Raw genomic sequence first — 15,112 nt, 5'->3', positions numbered from 1 at the left:
GTTGAAAACCACTGGGCTAGATATAGGGTGACCAGATTTTCAAAGCTCAAAACCGGGACACATTGTTAAATAATTGATAAGACTAATTAAACCATTTAAATATAAGCTAGTTTAATGGTTATATAAATAGCCATCTTTTCACTCTTAGTATTATCTTTTTTTTTTGTTTGTTTTAAGCAGCTAGCTAATTTCTGTACACTCTGGTTGTATAATTTGTGGCTAATTAGTTTAAGTAGCCATACTGTGTTATATGTATTGCATACTTTTATATTGAGTTCAATAATAATAATAATAATAATAATAATAATGATAATAATAATAATAATAATAATAATAATAATAATAATAATAAAAAATACATTTACTTTACTCACTGTGTCAGGCTCTATTTATTGACATTGTTGATATGGTTTAACAGAGAACAGACTTTGCTGCAGATAAAGGGTAACTAGGGTTACCATATGACTCCATGTACACTAGGACAGTTTGGGACAGTTTAGTTCATTCTGGTAAGTGTAGTCCTGTTGTAAAAGGAACCAGACAGAGGTAAAATGTACCAGAATGCATTGCGATGTGAGTTGGCCCAGAGTACATGGAGTCATATGGCAACCCTAAAGTGTCAGTAAACATTTCCTTCCAGAACAATTTAAACACCTTGCAGGCTCATTCTGTATAACCAGGTTCCAGGAAGCAGCTGTAGTTTAAACTTACTAAATCTGCAGCAAAGTATTTTTAAAAAAAGCCCCTTTCTGCTTAAAAGCTACAAAAAAATAAGATGAACCAAAACACCTTGAGCACAAAAATAAAGAAGGGGTGCATGATTTTTTACCTGTTTAATATCCTGTCGTGTGTTCTCTGCCATTCTTAATTCTTGGGTCATACGCATCATACACATGGGAGGAGTCATACACAAAAAACACTATCATATAATAGACATATCGCCCCCCAACTACGACACGACCACCATGACAGTAAAAATAGACATAATGAAGCGTTCTCACCTTTGTATAAGCAAGTGATCAGCAGATGTGTCAGCCGCATGAAGAGCACAGCGTGTGGTTTTCACTAACTCTGCTGTGCAGAATAAATGATTTTTTTTCTATGGGTAAACATCGAGACTTTCTTCCTATGCATTGGGACGCGGGACATTTGCTAGGAAGTCAGGACTGTCCCGACCATATAGGGACTGTTGGCATGTATGCAGCAAAACCGTCTAATTTCAACCACTGAGAAACTACCACTCGGGATGTGCAGCTGTAATTTCACTCCCCCTGGAAACTGGGATTTTATTAGAGCCTTGGTTAGCACTCATTTAAAAGGTTAACAACATCCTTTAATTGGAGAGCTCAGCCACTGGTAAGAAGGGTGCAATCCGTCGATTGCTTATGCACGTGTTTGTTATCGAAGCACACATGTCTGTTGATGATGGCAGGTATTAAAGAATGCGATGCTTGAATACAGAAGCTCTGCCAGTTTCCAGTTGACTGGAGCCCAATAATAATACCATTTCAAAAATAAAGGAGCTCAGAATACAAGCCTGGGGTTTTTTCAAAAGCTCGCCGGTCTCTAATTATTTTCTCCAAAGGATTGTGCCATTAATCTGAATGGTGTTTTGCGCACAGATAATACAGGGTTATTCAAGTGAGCAGATCAAAAGAGACGCCCAGGGCATAGAGCGCTGTCAGGAAAGGGGCCCCCTGTGCCTGGCCAGCCCACTGTATCTGGCTCATTAGCAAGGCAACGTGGGGAACATGCAGCACCCTGGGGTGTAGTCATAGACACTGTTCTTACTGTAGGAGGGGAGGGCAGCAAAATATAGCCTTGCTTAATAAATGTACATCCTATCAGTGTTAACACAATTAAGAGAAAGATACTCTTTCCTCAATATTATTATTGTGTTTTAGTGACATTGTAATCTTGTATAGCTTGCTGGGGAGAGTGTGTGAGTGTGTGGGGGGTGGGGGGGGGGGGGGGGGGGGGGGTAGGGGGCTTCTGTTTGTACTGAGTTTTAGGAAGTCTTTCAGCCATTTTTGTACTTTGCACAGTGTTTTGAAGCAGTAACCTTACCTGTCCTGAATTGCCATATTGCCACAAAGTGTTATTGGTGCCTCTGTCACTTTATTCTGGCTGCTATTTAAAGGACTTTATTCTTGGTATGAAATGCTACTCAGAGGAATAACACATATAGAGGTTCATTAAAATAATGAATGAGTGAGGGAAGACATATCCACTAAATGGTGAGTTGTTTATATCTTTACTCACAAGTTTTCTGTTCCCACACGTAATTAATCACTTTATGATAAATCAAATTAAGGAAATGATTATTGGTTTACGGATTAACATTGCCGTTGCCCTTCTCCCTTACCTTTTCTGATCTTTACAATCTTTCTGAGTGATTCTGAGTTCTGTTGCTCCAATATCAAACTTTGGGGATCAATTGAACTGAAAGCAAGCCATTGCTTCATTATTTTATCCAAAAACACTCAAACTACACATTGAGTATGGAAGTTAATTTGCAGCGAATTATTCCATCCCTGCTGCCTGTACTGATTTTGACCTTAATGAACTTGTGTGTGCTCTGTCAATATCCATTATGTGGTCTCTGTAGTATTGTTATATCCAAGCTGAATCAAAGCCTCTGTTAATAAATGATGATCTCTGACCTGCAGGCCTGATGTGTAGACAGAATAGAATGGGTTAAACCTGCAACAATCACTGGCATCAATATCTGTGCAAGTCCAACCCTTACCAGCTGCGCTACACAGTGTTGATTTCAAAAGTGTCTTCGCCTGTTACTGCACATACATTTCAAACAGAAGCAAGTCTGTCCCATCTGAAATACTGTAATAAACTCCCTCATTGTGACCAACTTGCTATAAAAACAAATCTCACTATGACATCCATTTGACATATATCTGGAGAGCTGCTTATGCTCTTGTGATGAAACTTGGAAAGGACATTCTTTAGCACAACCTACAGTATAGACAATATCAGAATCTGATGATATAAGAAGGCTCTTTCTGCACTTTGTGCATATAGTGGATATTGTCGTAGTAATCTACTCATCTCCAAATTTGTAAGTGCAGCACTGGTAGGGATGTTATTGGTATGCTGACTTTTAAACACAATTGTTTTGCTATTTTTATATGAAAAGCATGAAATCTTCAAATGTCATTTTTATCATTATTATACTTTTTTTTCATTTTTCTGTACTATTAATTTTTCCGTACTATTTCACGGTATGGCTGGCAAAGTTGAATGGAATGAGGAAGGTTGTTCAGTCCCAGCAATTTGGGTTCTCCAGGCAAGCGCAATGCAGGTAAAAGCAGCTTTAGAGAAATCCGAGGAACAGTACCCAGAATCGCTTATCATTGCAATCACCATAAAATAGCAAGGGAAATGTGTACAAAAATTTAGAATAATAATTAAAATGACATTCAAAGCTACATGCTCTTAAAGCTTAACGCTTATTTTTGCCAGGTGAGGAATTACTCATTTACAAGGCAGTAAGCAGGATTCAGTAGATACTGGCTTCTATTATCAAGCCTTAAATACAAGTGTCGCCCTGAGCTAAGCCTACACTCTGCTCTCTGGCTGTATCTAAACAGCGTCGTTGCCTCATTTCAACCTCCAGCCCCTGGAGCCTGCAGTGCTGCTTTCCACACCAAATCTGTAGAGAAGAGTTATTGCTATTTACAAGCCACAACTGGCACAACAGAACTGCTTTTGTGTAAGATGAATGTAACATCCAGCTGTATGCCATAGAGGCCAGGCTGAAACCCTTATGCATCCCAGCGACAATACAGTCAAAAGCGCTTAATATTACTCCTGATAATGTTACCATCTGCTTATTAACGCCACATTAATGTCCCAAATTTAATGGGTGTCAAAGTGGACAAGCTTCTGATAATATCATGTTGGTTATTATCACACTCCAGTTAACCCTTTCAGTCCTGAATTATTTTTGTCGAGCTGCAGAATGCGAAATTAAGTTATATCATTAAAATAAATAACTCCTTTATTGAGTATATATGAGAACAGGACAAATGATTGTATTTTTTTTTTACATATATTTATACACTACCTCAGACTCGGACCTAGGAGACCAGTTACATTCCAATGTGATTTCTGACGGTGTATGTTAACATACGGTGCTAAGATAAGGCGGGACCTTAAGGACTGAAAGAGTTCATGTCAATCACATTTATAAGACAACTTATTTCCACCCCTCCTACTAGCACTTTGGGAAATAAAAGTGTTAGACACGGTTGCTGTAAAGTATTGCAATAATCATATCGGGCAGCTAATCTGACTTTTGGGTTGTCGGGTGGTATCCAAGACTGTACAAATTACTGTAGCGCTCGGAACTAATTCAAAATGAATCATTCTGAAAACAGACTGAGCTGCAGGTTTATCCCGCCAACTTCCCTGAAAAAAGTGGCGCTATCATGGTGACGCATCCCTCTAGAACAATGCAAACACCTTCCAGTCAGTCATGGCTGCCCATGGTGGGCCACTACACCCTCTTACACACTGCAAGCAAGAGGCAACACAGGCATGAATAATACTGAATTGTGGCGTGGAAAACACTTACAGAACATGTACAACAAGCCAGTCTTTTTAAAGGGGGGCGGGACTCATTGTTGGCTTATTAAATTACCCACAGGGAAAGCAATTACCAAGGCAATACAAAAATAAATGGAATCTCTTCTCTCGGTTGTCAGGGCAACAGGAGGAACCAGAGGTTTCTACTTTATCCTCTCACTGGAAACAACATGGTGTAGCAAAACAGGTTAGCCGACGGACAGTGAAATATTCAGTTCTCTCTAAAAGAGAAATGTAAGGATACTGCAACAGGATAAACTGCACCATAGCTAACACACAAAAACCAGGGAGCATGTTGTTGTTTTTTCCAGTGTGCTGTTGGCTGTTGCTTTGTTATTCATGACAGATGGCAGGTTAAGTGACTTGCTATTCCAGATGTTAATTACGCTGTGATTTACAGAGCCACAGAGTTTGAAATAACGTTCCACTGGCATACAGTGCCTTACAGAGATTTTATACCAGCTTGAATACATTTTTTCAGTTGAAGAGTAAATAGCTTCCAATTTCCTTTTTTTTATTATTTTGTATTTTTTTTTTTTTTTACTTTTGCCTTTCTAGTTCTTGATGTTTGAAATGATTATGAATGGGTTCTGTTGCTCCAAAATCAAATTATCATAATTGTTCTGCCTTTGAAGAGACTCCCTCAATCCGTTCAAACCATGTGACAATTCATCCAGCCCCACCTACTCTCTGTCTGTATATTTGTAGAGTAGGTGGGGCTGGCAGCGTTGAACATTGTCACATGGTGTGTATGGAATGAAGACGTGTGCTCCCCTGCAACACCGGTCAATGGTTTCAATCTGGGGCTCCACCCGAACTAGAGAGTAGACATGTATTAAAAAGTCACCATAATGTCATATACACTCTGTTACGATAACTGGGATGCTACCATTGGGATTTATGTTACAAGTGAGGAATTGTGGGTTAAGAGAGCTACACCCATAGAAGAAACAAAGGCGTGGCTCAGCCTAGCCCATCTTCACTTGTGGAATAATCTATTTCTAATACCTACACTACCGTCCTCCCTGCGCCAGGTACTATCTGTTCAAGGTATGACAGACTGTGTCATTAAAAACCAGAGGAACTAATGTGCTGTGCACCATCCTTCATTTTAATTTAAAATACTGCGTAGTTGAATCCTAAGGCTTTTCCAGGTTCTCTGTACTGTAACCCCCCCCCCCCACACCCCCCACCCCTGTAATTCATTAGCAATTCTTTTTTTAGATAGTAATAAGATTATATAAAAGTACATTTAAAATAAAACAATGTATGGATCAGAATGTATTATCACACAATAATATATGTCTCAGGTTGGTTTTGGGCAGTCCAAAACCAACTTGAGACAAATCTTATTGTGTGATAATAATCTATTCTGACCCGTGTGTTATTTTATGCATTCCGTGAAAAGATGTTTCTCTTGCTACAAAGAGCTCTTGAAAAAAAAACCTGAATCAGACACAAGTCGCCAAGCAATTTGTATTTCCCGTTCGGGTGAGTTGCTTTACCATTCTTTTAAATAATGTTGTGCATGTCTTGAATATTGCTCCTGTATGTGTATTCATAATTAATCTAGAGCTGCTGCTGCTGCATTTTTTAATGTGTGTAGGGTTGCTGTGTATATTTAGTCTGACAGTTAGTTTATTAACGTTAGTTTGTCTGTTACTGCATTATTATAGTTTATTAACATACACTTGCCTATTGCTATTCTCTTGCTTATTCAGTTCATTTCATATGTGGATGCACGTGCGTCATGACAAGTAATAAGTATTTATTTATGTATTGATTCATATTATGTCTGGTGGCTAACTCTGTCTTAAAGAATACTTTGCTTGCTTCCCGAGGGGTGTCCCTTTAGCCGGAGACCAATGTATTTGTGCAATGCAATAGGCAATGCCATGTGAAAATTATACATTAATATCAGTAATATTCCAAAAAAGGGTATTTAGCATCAAACATTTTCATAATTTAATTTTTTGATATAATAAGATGTTTTTTCTGAGTACATGAGCTGTTCTTCAGCTCTAGTTGCCTGCTATAGGCATGTGTAAGATACATCAGCCAGTGTCTTTACATCAGCACAAAGTCTTACTGCTATAAACACACTTTGGCTGATCCATACGTTATTTTTAGACAAGCCTGACAACTACAACAAAAGGGCAAACTTAGAATACAAATTAAGAAAATGTAATTTGTAGCTTTGTTTTACATAGATTCCTTTTATATCTTAAAATATTTGTTAGAGCATTGACCAATATATGACCAATGACCAATATAAATCTTACAGAAATGTGCTCAACATACATGATATGGAATATTGAAATGGCAGTCTAATGGTGCATACACGCAAGCACCCCCTTTTGCATACTGTCTGCTCAGTAAAATATAGTTTCAATAAATGGGTAACTGCATATTGGATAAAAAATGTATTAATGCCACACAAAAAATGTTACCTATATGTTATTAGGAGAGTGCTGTTTCCCACAAACAAATCCATTCATATTCACTCTCATTCCTCTTGTTAGCACTGTAACACTTCAAGTTCCAGCACTCCACAATAATGGGCACCTGAAAACAATGTAAAGCACAGAGATAAAAGCATGCTACCACGCCTGTATAATCATGATAAAGAACAGCTAAAGCACAGTGAAGTGCTACACTGGTGGCTAATTAACGGCAGTTAGCTTTTATAAGGCAATTTCAGTAAAGCAGGATGGCACAGCATGGTGTTAAAGAGTAAGTAGTGGGCTTCCGAAAAATATTGCGTTACACGTCCCCATGTGTTGCTACAACTGTTTAAATATTGCGTTACCCATCCCCACGTGTTGCTACAACTGTTTAAATAACGTACCTGTAATTTGTCTTTTCATTGTTAACATGCTGACAACTTTTTACAACTTTAAAGTCTGTTTCAAGCTCTTTTCAATTTGTCCGCTCTAGTACACTGATAGGGTAAGGGTAAGATTGCCCACATTGTCAAACAGGCAACACAGCAATAACGATCCATGATGTGGTACGGAACAGAAAAGCCAGAGCAGTTGTTATGTTTTTGCTTTTTTAAATCGCTCTTCCTGCAGTAAAGATTTAATACATAGTCTGGGACCAAGATGCCCCCTGCAGCACTCTGCTCCCAGTGCTGTATCTTCTGGTTTAAAAAACGTAGCTCATTTACTCTCTACCTGCCTGGTGGCACAGCTCCCCACAACGCTCTTCCATCTCCACTTGGCTTTTTATATTTGTATATATAGTCTACTTTATTGCAGTTCTGGCAGATTCAGTTATTCTGAAGTATAAAACACCCCTCCATAGAGCTCTCAGACAAATACAGCTGGTAAACCAGATTGCCAACCTGTTCTCCTGCCCCTAGTGGAATAAGAAATGTTTAAGAAATACAGTGCATAGAACACATTTGTTCCAGGGAGACAGGTTAATGGCTACAGACTGAGAAGAGACATGCTTAGGGGCTCTATGTCTGAAACAGGATATGATGCACAAAGTGATTCTGTACAAGAAAAAGAATACATCGGTTTAGATGGCTGTGATATTTCAGACTCTTACCAAATTACTCTTTAACAAAGTGCAAGTATATTAGATCTGTACTCTTGTAAGTTAGGCACAGAACTGAAGTTCCTTGTGTTAGAATATCACTGTTTGAGGGTTATCTATTAGGCCTGGAACATTTTAAACAAACACCCTCAATTACCATAGTGCTGAAAAAACAGTCAAAGTTATCTGGGGAGAAATAAAGCAAAAAAAAAAATATATAAAAAAAGAAGGCAAATTAATAACAATCTATCGACATGCAGCAATACTGCAACAGCCAGAAGAAATATGGAATAAAGTGCATAGCATAATGTTTATTTCAAAATAAGAGAATGAATGTGTGACACAGTTACCAACATTACAGGGAAATATGTACCAGCCCTCCCTCCAAGCTGCTTCTGCCTTCATCTCAGTCACACATGTACTGTACCTCCTCATTGCTTTATATTATTCATTGTTCTGCAGTATGCCCATACATACAAACCACAGATTCCAGTCTTTAGTATAAATAGATTACGGCACTTTTTATGTAAGAGGCATTTTGGTTTGGATGTGTCCCAAAATAGGGGCCCTGTGTGCGCTATTAAGCAGGGCTGAATTCTGCAGTCTTTATTAATAATTCAGTTTGAATTTTCCCCCCTCCAGTGCAAGAGCAGAACAATGGCACTGCAGTTCTAATAGGCATGCAGTGCCGGCTCCTGGAATTTATCAATAGCCTTCAAGCTCATTCTACTACAGGGCTTGCTAGATTAACAGAAAGGCAGGCACAGCTCAGCACTCCATCTGCGTGTTTAACCCTTTGCATCCAGCTTAGACTGCTGCACAGTTTCAATAGGTGGCTGTTATGTAGATTGTCTGATTCTCTGTAATTTGAATCAGGCCATCCCATATTGATTTGGTTGGTAAATGTTCTTTTTGGTCTTCTTTCCAAAAGATGCTTTGGCACGTGGGATGTTAAAGAGCTTTGTGATGGTGGTCCACTATGAAAGGCGCTATATAAAATAAAGATTGATTGATTGATTGATTGATTGATTGATGTTGGCTCCCCATACTGCATGCGCTAGGCCCTTTCTTTTCCTTTTTTTATTTTTTTTGAAATCTTGTAAATTATATTTAATTAATTTTCAGATACAGTACCTTTAACAAAAGAAGTTTACAAAACCCGGCCATGGACCATATTTTCAAAGCGTTTACTTTGAATGGTTAATAACTTCTATTTTTTTTTTTTAAGAGGTAAAAGCACTGGTTAATTTTACAAAACAGGAACCAAACTACTAAGTTCTATATTTCAGCTTCCCTTAAGTACCCTCAAGGTATTTTGTTTTTCATTTTGCAACATTAACCAGATTTTTTTTTCTTCCTTAAAATAGGAGTTAATTAAAGAATGAAGGAAATGCTTTGAAAATACAGCCATATGTGTGTCTTATTATATAAGTGCTGTAGATGCTGGAGTTCAGGGAAAGTCTGATGTATATTATTTATTTCTTACCTTAATGTTGTTAGCGCTGTGCAACACATCCCTCCAGGCTTTTAGGGCAAGTCAGACAAGAAACTCTTACCCTAAAAGAAACAAATAAACTGTATAATATTCATCCAGTTTATTCTTGGGGGGAAAAAACATAAAAATTAAATAATAATAATAATAATAATAATAATAATAATAATAATAATAATAATAATAATAATAAGCTTAGACATACATGAAAATGGTTGATCAGGAAACCAGATCAGATTTTAAAAAAAACTTTAAAAGAAAAAACGAGGGACAGTAGAAAAGGAATACGATGAAAAAAATACAATTCGAAGTTTGAATTATTTATAAATCTAGACGAGTTCTAGTCTGCTTTAACCTTCAGTGAGGCTTTGATAAAAATGTTTTTTATTTATTTATTTATTTATTTTAAACTGCTGTCTATTAACATATCAATCTCGCCGGAAGAATCACTGCACGCTGCAGAAAAGAAAAGGGAGCAGGTCTAAAACTCTGTGCAAAATAAACTACTCCTGCATGGATAATGATTATTTGAACGGTTTAATGAAAGAAAGAAAGAAAGAAAGAAAGAAAGAAAGAAAATAAATAAATATGTTACTGTTTTTAATTCTATCTTCGATCACAGCTGCCAAAAATTTTGTACTGTGTTTGACCACTAGGGATGCACTGGTAATTTTTTCCTCCTCTGAAACAGGAGATATTTAACAATGCAAATCTTTAACAAACTAGCCTCGTTACAGAAATGGCTCCGCCTGGCTCAGGCTTCGAGCTGGCTTATGCAAAATAGCCCAAAGTAGACCTAGTAATAAATGATGAACAAGAGCACATACCATGGATAATAAAAATAATAATATACTACCAACTGTACATAACAGGCTGAAATTCATTTTTTGGTGGCACAAATCACACCAGCTCTAATGGAATTACAGTTTTTAATGATTAAGTTGAATTTCTATAGTTTTTCACATTTAATTTGTATACTGCTATTTCCGTTTTATCATTGCTGCAGCATTTTCTTCCTCAAAAGAATATGAAATGATCTGGACATCGTTGTGATCTGCTGATTTTGTACACCTGTTTTGAGGTGGTGAAGACGTTGGTGTTATAATCTTACAACTAAGGCTGTTAACTCCTGTAGTTTATCCAGATGTATATGTTTACTACTAATTGTATATAGAATAACAGATGGGCTGCAGTGAATTTTAAGGTTGTAATTGCATCGAGGGGTTCTGGTGACATCATAAACCTTGAGAGCAAATCTTGAAATGCAATTATAACTTAAAGTAATTCACTTCAGACCCATTTGTTTTTTTTTAATAATATATGGATTCCACAACTTCTACAAGGTTTATATCGAAGGTAGTTTTCTTTTGTTGTGGTTTTGTTTTCTTGGTTTCCGATGAACAATTATATTGCTTCTAGTGTGGTGATTTCAAAATGGGTCAACATTTTCAGAGCTTAGAATTTTTTAAAATAAAAACAACAGTCAACAGTTTAAAAGATGTACAGAGAATTCACCCAAAAATGAGTTGGGGAAAGTCATATGTTGTCGTTGCATCGCTTGATTTTTTTTTTTTTGTATGGGCTGCAATTATAGTACTTATGTATATATTATAAATAGATTAATACAGTATTACGTCAATCTAGAGTGTACTCCTTTAACCCTTTAAGGTAGAAGGAACATATGTGTCCCACAAATAAAATGATGCTAACTTCCTTATTTTTGCAATGAAGTGCGTGAAACTGGGTTTTAAAATGTACCTGACAGGTTGAATCTGGTCATCCAAATTGTCAGTTTCCCTGTGACACTTGAGTCACTCTGAATTTCAAGAAGAAACCGTTTGAACAACCGCTCAGTTCCTTGTGTACCTTAAGGAGTTAAACTTTGAATCTTATCTCCAGCAATATTACTGTATGAGTTTCTAGCCTGTGCAGGTGTTGGTTTTGTAGCGCAGGGTCCCTGACTGTTTGTTTTGTTTTGTTTTCCGACAGGACGTCTCATGCGCGGGGGAAGGCGGAGGCAGCAGTGGCCGCTGCTCAGAAAGCCCAGGAGGAAGCACGGCTCGCCAGGATCACTGCCAAAGAATTCTCCCCTTCTTTCCAGCACCGGGGAAACGGTCAGTCACACTTCAGAGCTTTACACATATGAACAGAACCGCTTATCCAATTGTGAGGGAACTTGGTGAAGACATTCAGTAGGACTAAAAATGACATGCATGTGAAACAGCATCGTGATAACTGGGTAACTATTAATCATTTCTGCTCCGACATGGCAACTGCTACTGGAATACAATTACATAGAAATGAATCGTGGCATTATCATGTAATTACATCAGGTATCAAAATGTTGTTTACAAGGCCATTTCTATGTAATTACAAAGTCGTTACCATGTTACCCAGTTATTCAAATTTAATTATGTAGTTATTTATGCACTAATATAAAGTTCAGCTGGACATTCTTTAGCACAAGTTATTGAGAGAATCTGGGGGACTATGGGACCATGTGACTGCCTGTATCTAACACTAACACTTTTGCATCAATTGGATGTAGGTCATGGTGATCCACTTTTTCAGGTAGCATTTTTCTGGGCATACATATCCCTGGCTATAAGGATATAATGTCTGAGCATCTGTTTGTCTCTTGTTTATATATATATATATATATATATATATATATATCTAGATAACATTTGCCAAGTTACTGAGAGCATCAGAATGGGGAGGTGGGGGAGGGTTATATGGAGACTGTCTGTTTGTCTATTAAACTATACAGTTTTACATTTATATATTCAGTGATGTAAATCATGGTACTTTTGTGGTGGGGGATATACAATATATTACTATATGTAAAAATAACAAATAATAACAAAGTAATCTGTAGCACAATAAGTGAGTCAGTGATAATGTTGCTAGGAACACTGCTTAAAGGCTTGTTATTATACAGACACTGAAATGTTCATTACAACAAACTAGAGCTGAAATTTGTAATATTGGCTTATAATGTAATAACTTATGTAAAAAAAAATGAAGCATGGGTGATTTTGTTAACAAATATATACAGGATTGTATTTTTAATGTTTGTTTGTTGTTCTGACTGAACTAACACAACATAGCATTTCTTTTCAAGTTTGTTACTGTTGTTGACCTACTTCCATAGTAGAAAGGGCAATTTTTAGAATGACACACAATGCATTAATTGTGCATGCATTACCATTGCGTGAGCTCCCATGAAACTAATAAGACCATCACCTCGAAGAACTCTTTAAACATCCCAGTGAAGATGGATTAGAAGTAGACAAGGGTTGGACAAATAATTAGAGACACCTGCCATAGCACTGTCAATTGAGAAGCGGAGACAGTCGAGTCTGGAAGGTGTTCAATGGGTCAGAGCTCACCTCAAAAGAGGATGGCTCCTGCTGGCCATAAGGCGAGATCCTGGACCACAAAGTTCTAATATATCGCTACATCTCATAAATGTTATTATTTCTAATCCTTGATCCTTGCCTCACAAAATACTTCCACTCAAAAACACATTAGTTAACCCTCGAACACCTGAGGCACTTTCACTGCCTGCTTACACAAGACAAGGGAAGGGATGTCAAATGTAATTAATGTATGCGATTTTGACACTAAAGAGTGCGACAGTAAATTATATTTTAAAATAGATCTTGCTGGGTTTTAACTCAGTCTAAACTCCGTCTGCCTAACACCAGTATTACCACTGTTGCATTGGTTGCCAGTTGACTTTCAGTTGTAATGCTCATTTCCTTTGTGAATTCTGAGAATGGGTTTAAATCTAGTCTCAATATTGACATGGCTTTTGGTCGTTAGCTACTGTTGGACCCTTTTATATGCATTTCTTTTTATGTGAAGTGCTTAGTGGAGCTTTAAAAATGTATGTTTGCATTGTATTGAATGACTAGCACTAAAAATATTATAAGTGGTCTACCTTTCCTTTAGTCGAAGATGGTTAGGCTCTTTGTTTGTGTTTTACACTTTGGAAAATGCTGCTATTTCAAAGACCACGCTAGAGAAATCAAAGTTGTTGATGCTTCTTGGTGGTGCCGAATCACTTCCTTTTACTGTAGCTCAGTTTCTTTCATCAGATCTAGCTACAATCAGGACAGGTGACGTGTCACACAGGAAGTGATTAGGTACCAGGAAGAAATCTCTATACCCTGATTTAAAGGATGAAAAAGAAACAAAGAACCAACATATCTCTAACACAATAAAGGGGGAGGGTGTAGTGGTAATGCTGCTAACAACTGAGTTTAAAACCTTGGTTAGCATTTCTTTAACCATTTAAAACTACAGGTGCAGAATACAGACGCTGCGATAAATTTTAGGTTGCCATGGAAACTCGTCATGGTGAGTTAAGGGGGAAAGGAGGAGCGTTAAAGGGAGTGTTCAGCCTTCAAAACAGCTTTTGTTTCAGCAGTGTAGCATGAAAGATGGATTTGTTGAATGCCGGCAACAGGCCAAAGGAGAAGGCAGTGGCACTCTTTAAAAGGTTAATGACCCACGATCATTCATCTGATAGTTTAGGAGACAGACATCTTCATGAGACCTAGCAGTAAAACTGAGCTTTATCAAACATCTTATGGGTGGATATACCAGAGGTAAGGATGTGCGAAACGTGGAATGGCAGCGCTGGTGTTATCGCTTCACTTTGATTGTAATTATTAATGACATTGGTAAAACAAAGAGGTTGTTTTGATCTACCTATTACCCGCAAACCTATAGCTGTGTAATAATAATAATAATAATAATAATAATAATAATACATACATACATACATACATACATACAGCACATAGTGGAATGCTTTAAAGCTGGACATATTTACAACTATATATATATATATGGCACAAAATCAGTAGTTAATGATAAGCAACTACCCATTTCACGTTGTCACGGGTTGGTAAACAATCAATATGTGTGCAATGGGGAGATTTAACCAATGAAAATGCACATATATTCTATTGCTAAGCGTTTCATTTAATTACAAACTCTGTTTACAAAACGTTGATATTCACAAAATACAAAATGTTTTCAGACGGAAGTAAACTTTGTTCTAGATTTTGATAATAACATTTTGTGAGAAGAATTGTAGTCTTTACGAAACACCGGTTGAAGGATTCGCTTCTCTACACCCAGCTCACCTGTCAGAAGGGATGCGCTCCATCGTGCCTATTCCATACTGCCTTGTGAAATATAATAGATTACTGTGCAGTACCTTCAGATATGAGCACAGAATTGCAATGGTATTCTAATGGTGGGTGCCCACAAGCAGTACTAAGTAGGGATGGAAGTAAGACTCTTATTGCATAGCAGTTTCACCCATTCCGTGTTTTACTACAAGCTTGATTAGCCACACTGTATATGTAACAAGCTCAAGTGTGTCTTAATAAACTCATAGTATGTAAAACCAGGAATGGATCAAACTGCGATGCAATGGAGTCTTATTTCCATCTT

General features: G+C 37.3%; 1 protein-coding gene across 1 annotated transcript in view; it reads left to right on the top strand.

The window, feature by feature from the left end:
* jph3b (junctophilin 3b) overlaps positions 1 to 15,112 on the top strand; it is a 55,288-nt gene that overhangs the window by 19,348 nt on the left and 20,828 nt on the right. Inside the window, exon 3 of the mRNA XM_034043107.3 lies at positions 11,630 to 11,754. Within this exon, the coding sequence (XP_033898998.3) occupies positions 11,630 to 11,754 (125 nt within the window). The remainder of the gene's footprint in view (positions 1 to 11,629; positions 11,755 to 15,112) is intronic.

This window comes from Acipenser ruthenus, chromosome 20 (genome assembly GCF_902713425.1).
Source record: "Acipenser ruthenus chromosome 20, fAciRut3.2 maternal haplotype, whole genome shotgun sequence".
Taxonomy (NCBI): domain Eukaryota; kingdom Metazoa; phylum Chordata; class Actinopteri; order Acipenseriformes; family Acipenseridae; genus Acipenser; species Acipenser ruthenus.
This window is presented reverse-complemented; position numbering and strand designations above follow the sequence as displayed.